Here is a 19,859-nt window from a genome sequence, read left to right on the forward strand (position 1 = left end):
TAGAAAAGATATTATTGTATGTAAGGTACATAATTAATATTGTCAATTGATAATGTCAATTTCATTTGTTTTTGGTTATTGTCTATTTCGAAACATATACAGTGATATTCCGGGGACATAGAACCATTGCGTATTTTTGGAATCAAAATAAGTTCATTGGACACGATTTACCTCTATACAACTGTGCTTCGTTTGTCCGTTAGAGGGCATCAAACTGTAAAAAAATAAAGATATTTTTTAAAGTATTTTAAGAACCTATATTCCGATATGAATGAGATTTGGTGCCTATGTTTTGCTAAGAGCTTTAACATTTGACTTTCACAAAAATCAAGAGAAAGTACGGGAATGATGAAAACTACCCCATCGCTACATACATTTTAGTAGAAATATTTTCCAACTGCACCGACAACAGATTTTTTTTGCAAAATAGTATTTACTACATTTTTTGTCTCTTGTAAAAAATTGCCACCGCGCTCACTTTTTGAGGAAAACATATATTTTTCCGACTTCCAAAAAATGCTTATTCACATATACAGGGTAGCGCACCTCATTCGCCTCAGTTGGTTATACGAAAACAGAAAAATGTAGGAACAAAATTCTTTATTTTGTTGAAATGTACAGGATGTGTCAGAACTGGAGGATGTGTCCATACCAAAGTTATATTTTTTCTTATGGAACACCTGGTATTTTGTTTCACTTTTGGATTCTTGGGAATAAAATAAGGCATTTATTATAAGGGTTTAATATGTTTAAATGCTTTGATGTTTAAAGATATTTAAATACATGCTGTAATCAAAAATTTGTCAACACCCTGGACAGGGTGTCCCATTTTAGTTGAAATCTTACGGTATCTCCGTTATTTGTGAAGATAGAAGGGTGCGGTTTGCATAAACCTGTGCCACTTTTTTGCCAAACGAAAGATGCCGTTAACACAATTTTCATAGCTCTCTTCGTTTCTGAGCTACATGGTTTTTTCGAAAATTTTGCAATTTGGGACAACCCCCGTATCTCCGTTATTATAGATGATATCGAGAAGATGAAAACTGATTCTTGTAGAACTTTTTACGTAGAATACAGTGGCGTAGTCTGTTTTTCTACGAAAAAAATATTTTTGAAAATATGAACTAAAGTTAGGTTTAACACCCTGTATATTTATAAGTCGTATGATCCGCTTTGCTATGAGCTTCTCAAATATATATATATATATATATATATATATATATATATATATATATATATATATATATATATATATATATATATATATATATATATATATATATATATCACTTGATATTTATTTTCAATATTTACTGCAATATTTAAAATATACATTTTCTTATTAGTAGGCCGTGATAAATAACAAAATCAAAATGGTATTTACTAAAATAGACATACACATATTAAAATTTTATTTGGGATTAATATATTTTACTTTTGAATTGTTACCACTGAACCTCTGAATATATTTTCCTCTTTTTTATAACGGAATTTATTATAATGGGATGGGTTTGCAAATATCTAAAAGCTTGCATTATTAAAGCATTTTCCAGGTGTTCGATATTGTATGTTTATATATTAGTTGCCACGATATATTTCATATTTCAAAAATCCCTAAAATCAGAAATCGAGAACGGACAAATCCGGGAATCAGGGAGGTCATCATATTGGTTCCAATTCATTGATTTGAGAAATAATAATTTACCAAATTCTACTATTTTCGTTGTAAGTTAAGTTGTGAGGGGAAGCCCCATCTTGCTGAAACTATATTTCACGTAAATTAGCTAAAGGGGATATTTAAAAGTTCCAATAAGATAGCTTCCAAGATTTACAAATAGCGGTAGAGATTTAAGTTTCCCTAATATACAAAGAATTAATTAGTGGCTTTCAAAATAAAACAAGAGACAGATAGCAATATTACTTTAAATAATTCTTTAGTTTCTTTTATTATCAATCATGGCCTACTAATAAATATGATCTTTTAATATATTTTTTTAAATATTGCATTAAATAATGAAAATAAATATAGAGTGTTATATATTTTTGAGAAGCCTATGGCAAGTCCGATCATTTAATTCATAAATATACAGGTGTTCCATTTAAGAAAACATAACTTTAGTTTGTATCTTTAAAAATATTCTTTTCGTAGAAAAACAGACTACGCCACTGTATTCTACGTAAAAAGTTCTACAATAAACAGTTTTCACCTTCTCGATAGATTTAACAGTCACAGAGATACAGGAGGGGTCCCAAATTGCAAAATTTTCAAAAAGACCCTGTAGCTCAGAAACAAAGAGAGCTAAGAAAATTTTGTTTACGGCATCTTCCGTTTGACAAAAAAGTGGCACAGGTATGTGCAAACCGCACCCTTCTATCTTCACTAATAACGGAGATACCATATGATTTCAACCAAAATGGGACACCCTGTACATTACTTTTCAAAGTTAATTCTTGTATTGACTTTAAAGCCAGAAAAATAAACTTTACTAAAAAATGTATTGCTTCCTTAAATGTATACAAGGGTATCAAAAATTGCTGGTCTATTTTAAATATATATTTATTTATTTTAATAATCCTCGCCGAAGTTCAGTAAATAACTGCTTAGTTAACCGAGTACCATTACAGTATAACCTAACAAATAATATCAATATCTACTACCTTATCTTAAATTAATATATCAAATGTATAAATATAATAACAAAAAAAATCAATGAAAAATACAAAAAAATATAAAGTATTAACAAAACTATTAAGTGTAACACATAGAGCACACATAGAGAACAATTAATACTTATAAGTACATTATGCAATAACATAAGGCAACAGGCATGTATTGGTGTTGATGAAGAGAGAGCCAAGGAGAGGCATAGCTGGTTTCAAAAAGTATACTCAACTCCAATTATGGAATAATAAATCTCTGAACCCCGATCTAAATGAACCGAGGGACTTAGCTATTAAAGCACTTGACAGGGAATTATATAACGAGACCGCAGAATACGTAAATGATCGTCGATATAAAGAGGTCTTATATTGAGGTAGATATAACTGATTAATATTTCGAGTGTCTCTGCTCTGAACAGTTTGGCGCAGTTTTAATTTAGATTTTAAATATAATGGTGTCTGTAATTTAATTAGATTGTGTACAAAGGTAGCCAAATGCAGTCTACGGCGTTCATACATATTAAGCCACTTCGATTCTTTAAGCCAAGGTGAGATATGCTCCCCTCTATCCAGAGAACAAATAAAATGTACACATGAATTTTGAATCTTCTGTATTCTGGAAGAGGAGTGCACATCAAGACAAGGTCCATAGACAATGTCAGCATAGTTGGCATGGCTAAGAACCAAACTGTCACATAGGCTACGTTCAATGCTTGACTCATAATATTTTTATTCCTATACAATCCCCTCAATGCTGTATAACTTTTCTGCACAATCGAATTGACATGATTTCGAAATCTCAAATCACAATCTAGAGCCAAACCCAAATTCTTGACAGTTTTTAATGGATGGATTATTTCGTTATTCAGTTTAACAGATAATCCCTTTGCTAAGGGTACCCTACCAAAACAAATCATTTGAGTTTTGCCAAGATTCAACTGAAGACCATGATTCAATGAGTATTTACTTATTTTCTCAAGAGCAGAATTAATATTATTGTAAACAGCTGCTGCATTTTCAGCAGTGTAAGTTGCATATATTTGCGTGTCATCGGCAAATTGATGCAGTTCGCAATCCACAACATTATTTTTCAAATCAGCGGTGTAAATAAGGAACAAGAGTGGTCCCAAAATGGAACCCTGAGGTACACCCCTAGAAAGCGGTAAAGCATCCGACTGAGCCTCATCGAGAACTACACACTGGCATCTATTAGACAAATAACTGCCAACCAATTCCACAACATTTTCCGAAAACCCGTAATAATGAAGCTTTGCCAGTAAAAGATCATGCCCCAAGGTGTCAAATGCCTTAGTATAATCTAATAAAAGCAGACTTGCACCCTTACCTGTATCTAATTCTGTTAATATATCATCCAAAATTTTAGCTAAAACGGCAGAAGTACCATATTTACTCCTCAATCCTGACTGGCAATCAGGGATTAAATTATGTTTAGTTAAATGATTTAAAACTTGACTATATATCAACTTTTCCAATATTTTTGATAAAACTGGCAATTTACTTATAGGTCGAATGTCTTTTAAACTTGTAGGATTGGAAATTTTTGGCAAGGGTATGATCATTGCATTTCTCCAACTAATCGGAAAATAGCTATTATTTAAACAGCAATTGTAAATATGAGCAAGGTAGGGGGCAATATAAGGACAGCACAATTTAACCATTAATAGAGATATACCATCGCAGGCTGCTGCAACGGATTTAATGCTAGCAAGGGCATCAAGCAGATCTGCTTCATTAATGCTATTAAACTGAAATGTTTTCACGTGCGCTAATGTGTTATTATTGTAAAAGTTAACAGTAACAGGATCAGTCACACATTTCAGAGCCTCTATAGAGTCTACAAAATGGCGATTTATTGTGTTCACATCTTTAAGATTGTCTGGATTTTTTTTAGTATTATTGCGTTTATGTACATTTAAGTTATTAAGTGTTTGCCATATTTCACGCTTACTGAAATTTTTTCGAGTATTTTCGAGATATTCATATTTAATTCTTCGCACTTGTGTACATTTTACATAAAAACTTCGTTATTTCAAATACCTACAACACTATCTATTTTTCTATGTCTCCGAAATATGGAAATTCCCTGTATATTTTGTAGGTCCGCTTTTAAAAAAAATTCTCCAATTTTTTTCTGAAAAACTATGAGATGTGGCGTTTTTAACAAGAGACAAAAAATGTAGTAAATACTATGAGGACCATTTTACAAAAATAAAAATCAGTGGTCGGTGGAGTAGAAAAATATTTTTACTAAAATTTATATAGGGGTGGGGGTAGTTTTTACCCTTCCCGAACTTTTTCTTGATTTTAGTGAAAGTCAAACATTGAAGTTCTTAGCAAAACATAGGCACCTCAAATCTCATTCAAATCGGAATATCGGTTTCTAAAATATCTCAAAAAATGCGTTTATTTTTTTAAAGTTTGATGCCCCCTAACGGACAAACGAAGCACTCTTGTATAAACGTAAATTTTGTCCAATGAACTTATTTAGATTCTAAAAATATGCAGGAGTTCTCTGTCCACGGAAAATTGGGACACCCTGTATAAAATAAATATGAGAACTATAAATATTTTACCTTTTGCACAAGAGATTTGGTACATTTGTATTGAATATATCTTTCTGCTGAAGCTAAAAGAGCACAGACGGTATCAACATTGATGCAGCATTGAACAAATCCGGCACAAGCTCTTCTCAATTCGTCGAGACCGTAGTAATCAGCAGCGTTCATCACACCTAGCAATTTAGTAAAAAAATAAAATTAATTTAAATAGAAAATAAATTTATTTTTTTACAATAGATTAATATGTATTTTATACAGTGCGCGCTAACAACGTTGCAACAAATGAGAAAATAATATATCAAAAAAGATTGCGGAATCTATTCAGTATATCTAGCTGTGACACAACCTGTTATGGTGGGAAATTGCACAATTGCCCTTTAAAAATGTGAAAATAGGGTTAGTTGACAAAACATAAAAAACACGAAAAAGAAAGGTTGAGAATATGATTTATGTTTAAAAGTATACCGGAGAAGCAGAACAAATTCTGAAAAAAAATAAAGTCCTCCTACTATGGATGCCTGCTCACATAGAAGACAATGAAAAAGCAAACGATCTAGCTAGAAAAGAAGCAAACACTCCACTAATTGGACCAGAGCGTAACCACTGTAATAACAAGGCCGAACAGCTGTGACGTAAAAATCTCGTAACGTCATCAACTGGAGGCTCAACTCTATTTAGCAGCGTTGATAATTACCCGATAAAAGTTCAAATTGTGGATCTTTTTTCACTCGCCAGATATATTTCGAAGTTTTAAAATGTCTTTTCCGAGTTTTTAAAAATATTATAGTATATAAAAATAGTTTTAATAGAATACGGAAAAAAATCATACCAGTTAATAAATGTTTATATCTCACTGTTTATCAATAAAATTTAATAAAGGAATATTTTAAGTTCACAATAGTGTATAATATGAGAAAAAAAAAGCACGGGAGTCATGTATAGCCGCACATACTAAAATATGTTAATATCTCGAAAACTGCGACTTTGACTGATTTTGATGTTATTACAAATTTTATTGCAAATATTATTCCTAATCTTAATTTGGAAACCGCGTTTCGCTAGCTACTGTAATTTTGGAGTTACGATTTTTTAAAATTTTTACCCCCTTCCATACCCCCTTACCAACCCCCCAAGCCCACCAAAAACTCATGGCCAGATTCTCGGGTGCCACATTTGTGCCAAATTTGGTTAAAATCGGTTCAGCGGTTTTTGAGTTATCGTGTTACAGACGGACAGACAGACAGACAGACAGGTTTAGGTCATTTATGACCCAAATAACTCATTTTGAGTGAAATTAAATTCATGCCCCTTGCTCCGGGGCGGCGTCGCGTGGCGGCGCCTATCGTAGCGCGTAGCGGAGTGGTATTGCTGCAGTTGAGTCATCGATTTATCGGTAGGTGTGCGGACGTGGTAATTATAATCGATAATAGAAGAGTGAAAAAAGTTATAAATCTGTAAAAAGAGGTGTTTAAACTATAAAGTGATTATAAGTGTGTGAAATTATACAATTTAAAAGGTATAATGCCTTATAATGTCTAAATAATAAGATGTGAATATTATATTTAAAGCTATATTTCTTCTGTTTTCTCAGATATATTTATATGTATTTTCTAAAGCTTTTACTTATCTTTTACCTCACCTCAAACCTTTCATATTTGAAAGATACATAAACTACATCCTCTACATCGATTAACTACATGTAATGTAGTTTATGTAGTTTTTAAGAGTAACATGGTAGTTTTCTGAACCGTGATAGTAATACTGATCAAATTATTAGTCATGCTTGTTATTTACTAAATTCTTTAAAATGCTATGAAAATAATAAAGAATTTCTAACTTTTATCTGTGCTCATTATTAAAGTTATTAACTTGAGTTGAGTAACAGGTTGAGGTTGAAGTAATAAAATATTGTTTTAATGAGTAAAATATGAGGTATGTTTTACTAGACAACTTACAAACTGATCCTCTTGAAAGTAGGTTTGGAAAATATAAACAGTTAGCCGGGAGTCAGTACAGTATTTGTGTTCGACATTTATATGAAGGCGAAAAGAAACTTAAGATTCAGTCATTAATGTCCCTAAAAAAAAATTTAACATTTTCAGACAACACTGATATTGAACAAAATTCACTTATAAAAAACCTTACTAAAGGCAGTCTTGGGTTTCCAAAAGATGAAATAACTAATATAGTTTTATTTGAATATATAATTTTTAACAAAGTCTTGCAAAGCCATGAGGAGTTTCTCAAAATTCACAATAAAAAAATATTTTTATCAAAAATATCTTTGGATTACATTAAAAGTAATAACACCATTATTAAAATTTCCGCAATGTATTATTTATAATGCTAAGTTATTGTAAAAATTATCATAAATTCTATTAGAAATACACGTCTGAAAAACTACTGTTGTTAAAAAATAATGATAGACTTGGAAAGGGAAATAAAAGAAACTTAGACACACTTACAGCATAAATAAATACAATGACGATGAAATATGTGAGATGGGATATCAATCTGATGTTTTTCAAATCTTATGTTTAATTATTATTTATTAAAAATTCGGTGCAATTAAAGTTTTTTTATCCATTATATACGTATAAGGCTAAAAAAGTGGAGCGACGAGGAGAGCGGCGAGCAAGCAGCGCGACGTCGCGTCCAAAACAAACCTGTGAAGACAAGTACGCGTGAACATAGTAAAGCGATCTGCTCGCCGCTCTACTATGATTTAGCACCTCGAGGCTCAATCGACGCGATATCGCGCTGCTTGCTCGCCGCTCTCCTCGTCGCGCCACTATCATAGACTTAAAATAAAATATAGACTGAGCATCTCATTCATAAATAGCTGGAACATGCGGTCAGACACTGTCTTGTTATTGTTGTGTTATTGTTTTAGGTTATAACGAGTGCGACACGAGCGATAGATAGGTTGTCTCTGTCGTAACGGTCGTTCCCTGACGACTCTGCCGAGAAACACAACACTGTCTTTCGTTTCTCAAGTACACCTGAACTCTCCGTATCATAGCCGGGTAACTTTTTTTTTAATGAAGCTATAATTAAATTAAAAATATATCGTATTTAAACTTTTTTATATTTTATTAAGATTTAGGACAGGTTTTTTAAATAAAAGTTTAGAAAAAACAATTTAGAGTCCAAAAAGGATAAAAATAATAAAATACATGTTATAGAAGAAATTTTATAATCGAAATTAGGTAATTTTTGAAATTAATAATAAATTATTAATTTTAGTCAAACATTTACAACCCCTAATATTAATCAAAACAGGATCTATTCCACAGATATAATAGAATCGGCGACAGGGAGAGAAAAAAAATATGATTGTTGTAATTTTTTTTCTGGTGTGTGTGTTTTTCTGGTATATGTGTATCTAAAGTGATGTCTTATTATGTAAATTAGAGAAAACATAAATCTGTTCCATTAAAGCAAGGAAGGTGATAGGAAGTGGATAAAATAAAAACTACATTTATTTAACTCGGTACTGTCTTTATAATACCGGGTGCGTCTCAAAAGTGGCTCATCCCCATAATTTTTTTATATTTTCAAATAAAAAAACAAGATATAGTATGTTAGTATATGAAATAAATTAGGATTGATTGACGCATTCAATTGTTTTTGGTCACTTCCTGTTTCACCGGATATGACTATAACTTTTAATTTTTAAACGGCACCCTCGGTATATTTCTACTTTATTCGATAGAAAATGACACTCTGAATAGAATGACATATCATATGTCAACTTTTGACATTTTCGCATATGGTTTAATTGTAATTGTAACACTCGGTTCATAACGACAATTTGACTCGAAATACCAAGTGTGTGGTATCAATATATTCATAAAAAATGCTTTATCCAAATATGCTAATGAGTCACCCTTGTTCCATTTGAAAAAATTGACATATGTATGATTAAAAATACGATTTGTACATCTTTTAACCGGCCTAGACAAGACACGAAACCTATTAGACGATCAAAACTATTTTTCCAAGGCTCCTTGATTAAAACTTAGTGGATTGAAAAAAACTGGATTGAAATTTAAAATAGGATATGTTTTTAAGCGACAATGTCAAAAGTTGACATATGATATGTCATTCTATTCAGAGTGTCATTTTTTATCGAATAAAGTAGCAATATACCGAGGGTGCCTTTAAAAATAAAAAGATGTAATCATTTCGGTAAAACAGGAAGAGACCAAAAACAATTGAATACGTCAATAAATCCTAATTTATGTCATATACCTACTAACATACAAATCTGTTTTTTTATCTGAAAAAATAAAAAAAAGTTATAGGGTTGAGCCACTTTTGAGACGACCCGGTATATTAAAAAATATTGTTTCATAATGTAATATCATTTTAAAATTCTTGTATGTTATTTTAGATTCTGAAGATAATTTTAGAATAAACCGGAATATATTTTTAATAAAAACATTATTAATTATTAACAGGGTTATAATTATGATTTTGTTACAATGTAAGTAAGTAAATAATGTAATGTAAAAGAAAAAATTCAGATTTTACATTTTACTAAAATATTATCTAAATAAGCGCCTTTCTACAACAACGCCACTGACTGCCAATGGGTAAATTGAGAGTTGCCTACCGGTCAAAAAGTCGTTTCAAGACTTAAATGGATTATTTAAGTCAAATTTCTTGCAAATTTGGCACTGGCGAACCATATTTTATAGTTTTTGAACACAAAAAGTCAATAAAATAAACACTTAAGGACTACAAGCTAAGAAAATGCGTTAATACAGCCAGGGAGATAGCGGCAACAAAGCTTTACCGCACACGTGCGACACGTACTACAAGATAATAAATGAATGAATAGGCTCCCTCGCCTCTAATCGGTGTTGTCATATTGCAAAGAACTTATCCTTATTAAACAGTATCCGACTTATAATTTAGTAGTATAAGGACTATTTAATACATCTATGGAATATTAAAACCTACTTTATTAAACTGTAGTATTAATATCCAATATATGTGTATAACAAGAAAAAAAATATTGATAATATTAAAGACGTGACAACATAGGCTGGATGAGGAAGGCTCGGTCGACTGTACCCAGAAGTAAACATGTGTACAAAAAAGGTTGTTTGTCCGCGTTGAGATGTAAATAGTGTAGTCTATATTTTATTTTAAGTCTATGGCCACTATGTTTTTAGCCTAAAGTGTATCAAATGCAATCAAAGTTTAGGCCTCCAGTTGATGACGTCACGAATAAGCTGACCGGCCTTATTACGGTGGTTACGACCAGAGCCGTTCTGTTTTCCAATTCCAAGCCAACTTGAAACCAACTTAAAGTGGAACTGAAGAACCTCAACAACCCTAACAATTTAAAAATATGTGTATTAAGTCAAAAGTTGTTAAAAGTTTTCTATTAGAAAATTTATTATTGTAAGTAATTAAGGTTATTATATATTATATTATTATTTTTGAGCTCGAAAAAGTTCCTCAGAACTTATGACCAAGAAAAATCAAAGATTTTTCTTGATTTAAGTAAAAACAATCTTCGGATTCTCCACCGGGTGTCTAACAGAACACTGTCTCCTAAATGAACACCTCAGTAGATTGAAGCTGAGAGACAACGGCGAATGCAGATTCAGTTGGGAAAATAGGAAAACACCAGAACACCTCATCATTGAGTGCGCCGAGACGAAAACCATTAGTGCCATAAACTTTGATACGGCTGATGTCGAAGATGGGGAGCTGGCCTCTGTAGACCGTCTCAGATACTGACTTTTGTCAAAGCCCTGAGATTGTATGGTGAGTTATAACTCGTTATAACTAAAGAAAGGGGAATACACAATAGATCTGTAAGGTCGCGGTGATTAACTCCCCTCCTCCCTAAACATTCTATATTTTAAGTAAATTTAATTCTTGGCTTAAGGTCAGGTGTAATTAAATATTTTAGAGATTTAATCCAATAATTATTATTTATTGATAAAAAAATTGATTTCATGACGTTTCGACCATAACTTACGTAGATTTGTTACTTGTTGTTAAAACTTATACTAATTCAATAAATTCCTAAAGTCAATAAAACGTGCACACACAGACCACATATACACAGGTACATCATTGAATTTTAACTACTTTTAAGTAGCCCGATAGACGGCTATTCCAGCACTGCTTGATATAGTTTACACGTTACTACTACTTAGTTACTACTGAGTAAACTATATCAAGCAGTGCTGGAATAGCTGTCTATCGGGCTTAAAAGTAGTTAAAATTCAATGATGTACCTGTATATACATATGTTGTCTGTGTGTGCACGTTTTATTTACTTTTAAAAATTAGGATAAGTTTTAACGAAAAGTAACAAATCTACGTTCAGGATGGAACAAGTAGAAGATTATTATTCATTATGAAAAAGACCAAGATAATGGTCGAAACGTCATGAAATCATTTTTTTTGTCAATAAATAATAATTAATGGATTTAATCTCTAGAATATTTATTTAGACCTGGCCTCAAAACAAGAATTAAATTTACTTAAAATATATTTCATAAGATCAAACAATAATTGAAACTAAAAAAAACATTCTATATTCTACATAGGTATAACGGATGTTTATAAAAAGTGACCCTTTTGTGAAACTTTTTTATTTTTTAAGATTATAAAACGAAAATATGACATAAATCGGGATTGATTGATTCACGTTTTTCCTTACTTTCGGTCACTTCCTGTTTCAGCGGAAATTACTGCAACATTTGATTTTTAAATGGTACACACCAAAGACATCTAAATATAGGTAGACAGAACACTCCATTCATAAAACTCAATTTTTTAGAATCATACATGGTTTGGCACTTTTATGAGAGTTAAAAAGAGATGGGTACATAAATATGACAACACGGTTGAGTTTCGTCTGTCTTTCTGTCATTTCACTCCATCAGTGGCGTGACGGTGGAATAATAGCTTTTTAAATTTCCATAGCGCGAGTGCCATAGCTGTTTTAAAACCATTAATTTTTAATGAAGAAGCTTTGGAAAAATAAAATTCATCGTCTAATGTTTTTGTGTCTTTTTCTGGCAGGACAAAAAGATGCCAAAATCGTATTTTTAATCATAACTCAGTTATTTTTTTATTCAAATGGAACTAGAATAGCTCATTAGCATATTTGGAAAAGTATTTACTTGGTATTTTATTTGGAGCCAAATTATCGTTACATTTATGACCATGATACTCTAGATTGCAATTTATATTGCAATCTTTGAAGTGAAACATCTTTATGCGCAATGGGAGTGAAAATTTAAGGCCAAAGTAGCAACGATCTTGGTGCGTTGTTACTCGGACTCTATGTGAGCTAGGAGGTTAAAACGATATGTAGATGGAGTTCGAAGAGCTCCATATTTTCATAATATTTTGACGACGTGGCACTACGAAAACCCATCATCATATGAATAAAATCAAAAAATCGTTCGATTTAAATGAAATGACCGTGTATGACACGGGTAGCTCTGACAATAACTGTATTAGTTTTAATTTAAGAAACGTCAAAAGTTGATGTCGTCCGATTGCGATCAAATTTGGTGGGTAGACTATATGTAAGCGACGGTGCACACGGTCCCACTCTGCAAAGTTGGATACGACGTTTCGTTTAAATCTTCATCAGAGTGGGACTAAGGATTTGACATTGAAGAAAAATGTGGGTCGACTTTGGCGTAATTACGGGTTACAGGATGACGCAATCGACGTTTCGAACCGAAGCCCCTAAATGGACGAAATCATCAGGATTTTTCTTAATTATGGGTTGATTTGAACCAAACTCGGCACGTGGATAGAGGTACAGGAATGGAGTCCTCAGACGGATAAACAGATAGACGGAAGTAAGAAGAAGTATCTCTTCAAATATGCGCATATAGTACACACACAATTTTTTTTAAATTAAATATGTCAAAAATTGACATATGATATGTCATTTTATTCAGAATGTTATGTTCTATCAAGTAAAAATACCGAGGGTACCACTTAAAAATCAAAAGTTATAGTCATTTCCGGTGAAACAAGAAGCGAATGAAATTAATGGAATGCGTCAATCCATCCACATCTGTCATATTATGCTAACATATTAAATCTCGTTTTTTTCTGAAAAAAATAAAAAAGTTATAGGAGTGAGTCACTTTTGAGAAATACCTGGTATGTGCATCGATTTTGAAAATATAAAAATTGTAAAAGCACTTCAGAAAATACAACATTCTATAATGTGTTGAAAAACTCTTTATTCGGTAAATTTACTTAATTTGTTTTTTTTTTACTTTTATTCCTTCGCCTTTGTTCCCTGTATCTGTATGCTCTTTTACGTTTTTTTGTGAAAAATCTGTTCTAGAATCTTGAGAGACTATCTTTATATTAAAGGACAACAAAAATCTTGTGCAATGGAACGTACAAAGTTCATAGCTTATGTATTTTAGAACAATTAATTAGTAATTTATTATATAGGGTGAGTCTTAAATAAGTGCAAATATTGTAGAGGTAGTATATTTCGATCCCAGAAATGAGCTTATGAGTTTTTTTTCGCGTAAGAAAAAAAATTAAATATTTGAATTTTTTTGTAATTTTTTTAAATTTTTAGTTAATCTTTATAATATGACAACATAGGTAGTAAATTAAATTTATAAGAAAGAAAATCCAGAAAAGATCCAGTGATTATTAAAATTTAATCGAAAAATCTTTTTTTTTTATTTTTTTATGCAAAATATCTCGGTTATTTTGGATTTATATTAAAAAAGTGTAAAGAGACAATATGTTTCTTTTATCGATATCTACCAGCCCGGAAAATATTTGCATTTATTTAAGACTCGCCCTGTACTTTTACGTTGTAACAGAATAACAAATATTTTATGCATATCCTTTTTTAAGAAGAATATACAGGGTGCTAGAATTTAAGCACGTTAAGAAGTAGGAGCATTGGTATATCTCGGGAGCCGTAATAGATACGAACATAGTTAAATTGGAGCAAAGTTGCGCTTTGGAATGTTCACCAAGAAGTCATAAAAAAGTTTTAAAAATATCAAGGATTGCTGAGTTTTTTTTGTAAAAACGAATTTTTTTGAAAATCAATTTTATTTTTTTGCTGTCATTACTTTTTAGAAAATAAAAAAACTAATTGCACATTTTCATATATCTCTTTATTATATATCTCTATAATCTTTATCTATATATATCTATATATCTCTTTATTAGGGCTATCTGATAGCGTTTTTAGATTTGTCTGATAGTGTTTTTGGATATATATGGAAGTATAAAAAGAAAGTTAATAAAATTGAACAAAAAATAAATTTATGCAGTAGGGAGGGTGGTAACCCTTTCGAGCAAGTAGAGCATTAGAAAGTAGTTTGTAGAATTTGATTTATTTATAAAAACTATGATAAGCATATTATTAATATTATTAGATAGCACACTAAGATTTCAAATTCACAATAAAGAAAGTTAAAAATAACAATATTGTTGCAATAAATATAATCAGATTAAATAACTTAAAAAAAACAGAGTCGGACTTGAAATTATCTTAAATAATATTTAAATAGTTTTATTGTTGTTAAGCTGCCCAAAGCAAAAGTAAAAATATAAAGTGTGGCATATCACTGTACTCAGGAGTTCTTTCAAAACCTGAAATAAAAAATGCAGATCCGTATTTAAAAAAAATAAGTTGACCTCTGTATCTCACAAATTATCAGCTAATTTGAAAATTTAAAAATACTCAGATAGCCCTAATAAAGTAGCTATGAGAATGTGCAATTAGTTTTTTAATTTTCTAAAAAGTAACGACAAGAAAAAATTAAATTGATTTCCGAAAAAATTGTTTTTTTTTTCAGAAAACTCTGAAATGCAATTCTTGAAATGTTTAAAACCTTTTTAATCCCAAAGCGCAACTTTGCCCCAATTTAACCATGTTCGTACATGTTACGTATATCGAGATACCAATGCTCGTACTCCGAATTTGTAGCATCCTGTATATTAATAAATTCTCTTACAGAACGAGAAATTTATTAACAACATATTGAGGAGAAATTTGGTAGTTAATAAAAAAATTAAAATTTTGAAGTTGGGACAAGTAGATATAATAATTATTAATACCTAAAAGAGTTCTTGGTTGCAACGTAACACATCCGGTGTGGATGTACTCAATAAGCTGTCGAAAAACGTCAGGTTCAAATTCCTCAATGATAACCGTTTGATGTTGTTGGGATTGAGGCTGTATTAAGAGATAGAAAAATATAATTAATACTAATAATAATGATACAAAATAAATTTGAATTCAAAAGAGGGAATGTTTAATCACATCATGCAAATCAATTACGAAAAAATGATTTGGAAAATATAGTTCTTACATAGTTTAACTAGAATTTGAAGTACGGGTTAATATTTCATGCGTGTTTTCTATCACTGGTGCAGAAATAAAGTAAGTAATTATTTTTATGTTAATGAAATAGAGTGACAAATCTATTCAGAAAAAATATTATAGTGCAATTTTAGTGACGAGTATAATACAAAATTGTTTGTGAAAATAAGTAAAAAGTAAAAATATCGAGGTTAGTTATACAAAAATACGCGGATCATATACAATAAAGTTATGCATTTAATATATGGTACGAGTAGTGAGGATTATCTAATGTGGTAATTACGTGTGTTGAAATTTAGTTATTTGATTAAATCTAATTTTTACGTTATAGAATTGAAGGGTCGGCCGTAACAACGTTGTATATAACATTTTGCTGAAATGTGATGTTTCCCTAAAACAACGTTTTATAAGCATATTTGAATGTATTGGCGCAACTGGAACCGAAAAATTTTGCCCGATGTCTGGCAATAAGGCGACCTTCAGTCAGTGCCCCTGCATTGCATTCCCGATAATAACGTTGTACGTGCGTTTAAGTGCTTAGTAAGAGGGCGGTGCAACTTTCACCCGCGGATATTTCCCACTTAAATAGGGGAAAAAAAGGGAACTAAATATAGAGAACTGGAAACAAAACGCGAGAAAACGTTCAAGAGATGCTGGAGAGCAATATCCTAATTTATCTAGTACTAAGATTTTATTTTGTAAAACCAGTTTTTTGAAAATAATGTTTGCGTTATGTAAGTTCTTTCTTTAAAACCTTTATTAATAAAGTAAATTTATTAAAAAATCATTTGCTTTAATTTAATATACATTGCTTACGTGTAACAACGTTGTAAGTTACATGAACATACAACGTTGTTACATGCATTTTCCACAATAATGACCTCTATAGTTGGATATTTCGTAATAAGCATTTTTAAAAATTATAAATCAGTATAGTTATAGCAACTTTAGTAAACTATACTAAATACGTTTAAAAAGTTTTATCATCACCTAAATGACCTCTTATGGTTTTTCGTGATTTATTCCATTCACTTCTTTTGTTATATACAACGTTGTTACGGCCGACCCTTCAATTATTAATGAACTATGTTTGAAAGAATTGATTTTATTGATAGAATACTATTTCTATTAGTAAAAATTCTTTAATATCATAAATTTTCTGTAAAAAAATAACAGTAGCAGTCTTTGTCAGTAAAAAGTATTTTTTAGAAAAGATATTCGGCTAGATTTTTATTATTTTCATTTGATTCTTTGTCTTAACGAGTTCATGATTGTTTTTTTTATTTAGTTAGATATAAAATACTTATTTTTTACTTATCTATTTATAGTATATGTATACATGACATAATTAAATATTGAGAAAATATTATATTATCAATAATTTACAAACTGTACAGGGTGTCCCATTTTAGTTGAAATCATACAGTATCTCCGTTATTAGTGAAGAGAGAAGGGTGCGGTTTCCACAAATCTGTCTCACTTTTTTGTCAAACGGAAGAAGCTGTAAACAAAACTTTCATAGCCCTCTTCGTTTCTGAGCTAAAGGGTCTTTTTGAAAATTTTGCAATTTGGGACAGCCTCCGTATCTCCGTTACTGTGAAAGGTATCGAGAAGGTGACAACTGATTCTTTTAGAGCTTTTTTACCTAGAATACAGTGACGTAGTCTATTTTTCTACGAAAACAACATTTTTTAAAATATGAACTAAAGTTATGTTTATCTTAAATAGAATATATATAAATTTATAAATATGATCGGTCTCGCTACGAGCTCAAAAATATTATATCACTCTATATTTATTTTCACTATTTACTGCAGTATTTAAAAGATATAATTTACTTATTAGTAGGCCCGTGATAGATAAAAAATATTTAGGACTGAAATATTTAACTTTTAAACTGTTATCACTGAATTTCTAAATATATATTTTTTTCTTTTTTCATAACGGGATTTAACATAACGGGAAGGGTTTGCAAATATCTAAAAGCTTGCCTGATAGCATTTTGCAAGTCTTTGATATTGTTGTAGTTACCACGATATATTTCATATTTCGAAAATCCCTAAATAAAGAAATCGAGAACTAATCCGGGGATCAGAGCGGCCATCATGTGGGTCCAATTCATTGATTTGGGGAATAGTAATTTAACAAAATTCTAACATTTTCAAAGCTGTGAGTGGGAGCCCCATCTTGCTGAAAGTATATTTCACGTAAATTAGCTAAAGGAATATCTAAAAGTTCCGGTACGGAAGCTTCCAAATTTACAAATAGCGGTAAAGAGTTATAAGTTTCCTTGATATATAAAGAATTTATTAGTGGCTCCTAGAATAAAACAAGAGACAGATAGCGTTTTTAATAATTATCTAGCAGTTTTTAATAATTATTTAGTTTCTTTTATTATCAATCATGGACTACTAGTAAACATGATCGATGATTGATGAAAACTTTTAAATATTGCAGTAAATAGTGAAAATAAATATAGATTGATATATATTTGAGAAGCTTACGGCAAGCCAAATCATATAATTTAAAAATATACAGGGTGTTCCATTTAAAAAACATAATTTTAGTTCATATCTTCAAAAATATTTTTTTCGTAAAAAATAGACTACGCCACTGCATTCTACGTAAAAAGTTCTACAATAAACAATTCTCACCTTCTCGATACCTTTCACAATAACAGATGGGTGGTGTCTCGAATTGTAATTTTTTTAAAAAGACCATGTAGCTCAGAAACGAAGAGGGCTATGAAAATTTTGTTTATAGCATCTTCCGTTTGACAAAAAAGTGGTACAGGTTTGTGCAAGCCGCATCCTCCTATCTTTACTAATAACGGAGACACCGTATGATTTCAACCAAAATAGGACACTCTGTACAATAGGAAAATGTTTTCAAAAATTGTATTTTGATTAGACTTTTACCTGTGATATTACTATTAACAAGTATTCTTTGGACTCGTATCAAATCAGAGTTTATATATTTTTATTTGTGCATAAATGTATTTAGGTATAGTTAATTTTTTTTATTTTTCAGTGAAGGGGATTTTTTCTTTTTAAGAAGCTAACCTAGTTTTAGTCTTAATAAAAATTTGTGAATTTGAATAAAAATATGTTATTATTTTTTTAACATTCTACATGATAAATAATAAAGATATAGACAAATAATATGGTAATCTACTGTACGACCAAAAAGTCCTTACGATCAAGCTGGCTTTGAACGCTGACAGGTAAATTAATTCTAACGAAATTTTCTAATTTTCTATAAGAATTTTTATTTGCCAACATTTAAAGCCTGCTTGTTCATAAGACTTTTTATATCTTTAGATGATTAACTTATACTAGCTATATATCTAATTTAAATATAGGAATGTGTTTTAGAATTGAGGGATGTCATGCAAGTGCTTTATTAGAAATATTTTTAATTCCTAAATTATGTCCAAATTATAAAATATATGACTTTTATGTGACTTGAGTATGAAATAACATATATTAGTTTATTGGACGAGTTAAATAACAAATGACTTGATTTAAATTTTCAACATTGATATTTTATTGTTTATTGTTCTTCTATAGTAGATAGATTTTTCCTAATTAAGTTTCTAATAAAGGTTTTGCAGACATTACTCTAACTAAATTTTATAAGAGCAATGCACTTTAAGCAAGATTACGGGCACTGTGGATGAAGGATGGACAGTTACCTCTTGGATAGGAGCCAGCTGCTGGGTGAAGCCTCTCTAAATGTATATATAACAAGGATTATTTAGAATACATTTTCCAAGCCGTGATAATCTAATATTAGGAATTAAGCCTTTTATGCATCATTTAAGACATTCTCGGATATTTTCTATTTGAAGGAAAAACGATTTGAATTATTGTACACTAATAGAATTATATTTAATATATTCAAATCGACCAGAGAGAAGAACAGCACTGGTCTCACAGGAACTCCACCGATTAAATATAGATGTTGCCGCTCTAAGCGAAACACGCTTTGCAGATGAAGGTAGTCTCACTGAGGAGCATTACACCTTCTTTTGGAAAGGTCATCCCGCAACACACAGGAGAATTCATGGTGTAGGCATTGCGATCAAAACGAAATCGCCACCAAGTTAACAGAAGTACCTATTGGTGTCTCCGAACGTCTTATGACCCTAAGGTACCCCATATCAGACAAAACTTACGTCAACAACATTAGTGCCTACGCTCCCACCCTTGACGCTAAAATTGAAGATAAGGATAAATTTTACCAAGCATTAC

At 30.9% G+C, this 19,859-nt stretch overlaps 1 protein-coding gene and 1 long non-coding RNA gene across 2 annotated transcripts in view; one reads left to right on the top strand and one right to left on the bottom strand.

Moving 5' to 3' along the window:
• The window catches only part of LOC115874947 (serine-enriched protein), a 43,861-nt gene that overhangs the window by 10,106 nt on the left and 13,896 nt on the right, over positions 1 to 19,859 (bottom strand). Inside the window, exons 4-6 of the mRNA XM_030890256.1 lie at positions 19,301 to 19,336; positions 15,342 to 15,459; positions 5,256 to 5,413 (exon numbers count right to left, since the gene is read on the bottom strand). Of these exons, the coding sequence (XP_030746116.1) occupies positions 5,256 to 5,413; positions 15,342 to 15,459; positions 19,301 to 19,336 (312 nt within the window). The remainder of the gene's footprint in view (positions 1 to 5,255; positions 5,414 to 15,341; positions 15,460 to 19,300; positions 19,337 to 19,859) is intronic.
• LOC115874948 lies at positions 32 to 16,091 on the top strand. The gene is made up of 3 exons (XR_004048934.1): positions 32 to 41; positions 2,994 to 2,998; positions 15,938 to 16,091. It is a non-coding gene; the product is annotated as an uncharacterized LOC115874948 (long non-coding RNA).

This window comes from Sitophilus oryzae, unplaced genomic scaffold, assembly GCF_002938485.1.
Source record: "Sitophilus oryzae breed Bouriz unplaced genomic scaffold, Soryzae_2.0 scaffold_1307_pilon_pilon, whole genome shotgun sequence".
NCBI lineage: Eukaryota > Metazoa > Arthropoda > Insecta > Coleoptera > Curculionidae > Sitophilus > Sitophilus oryzae.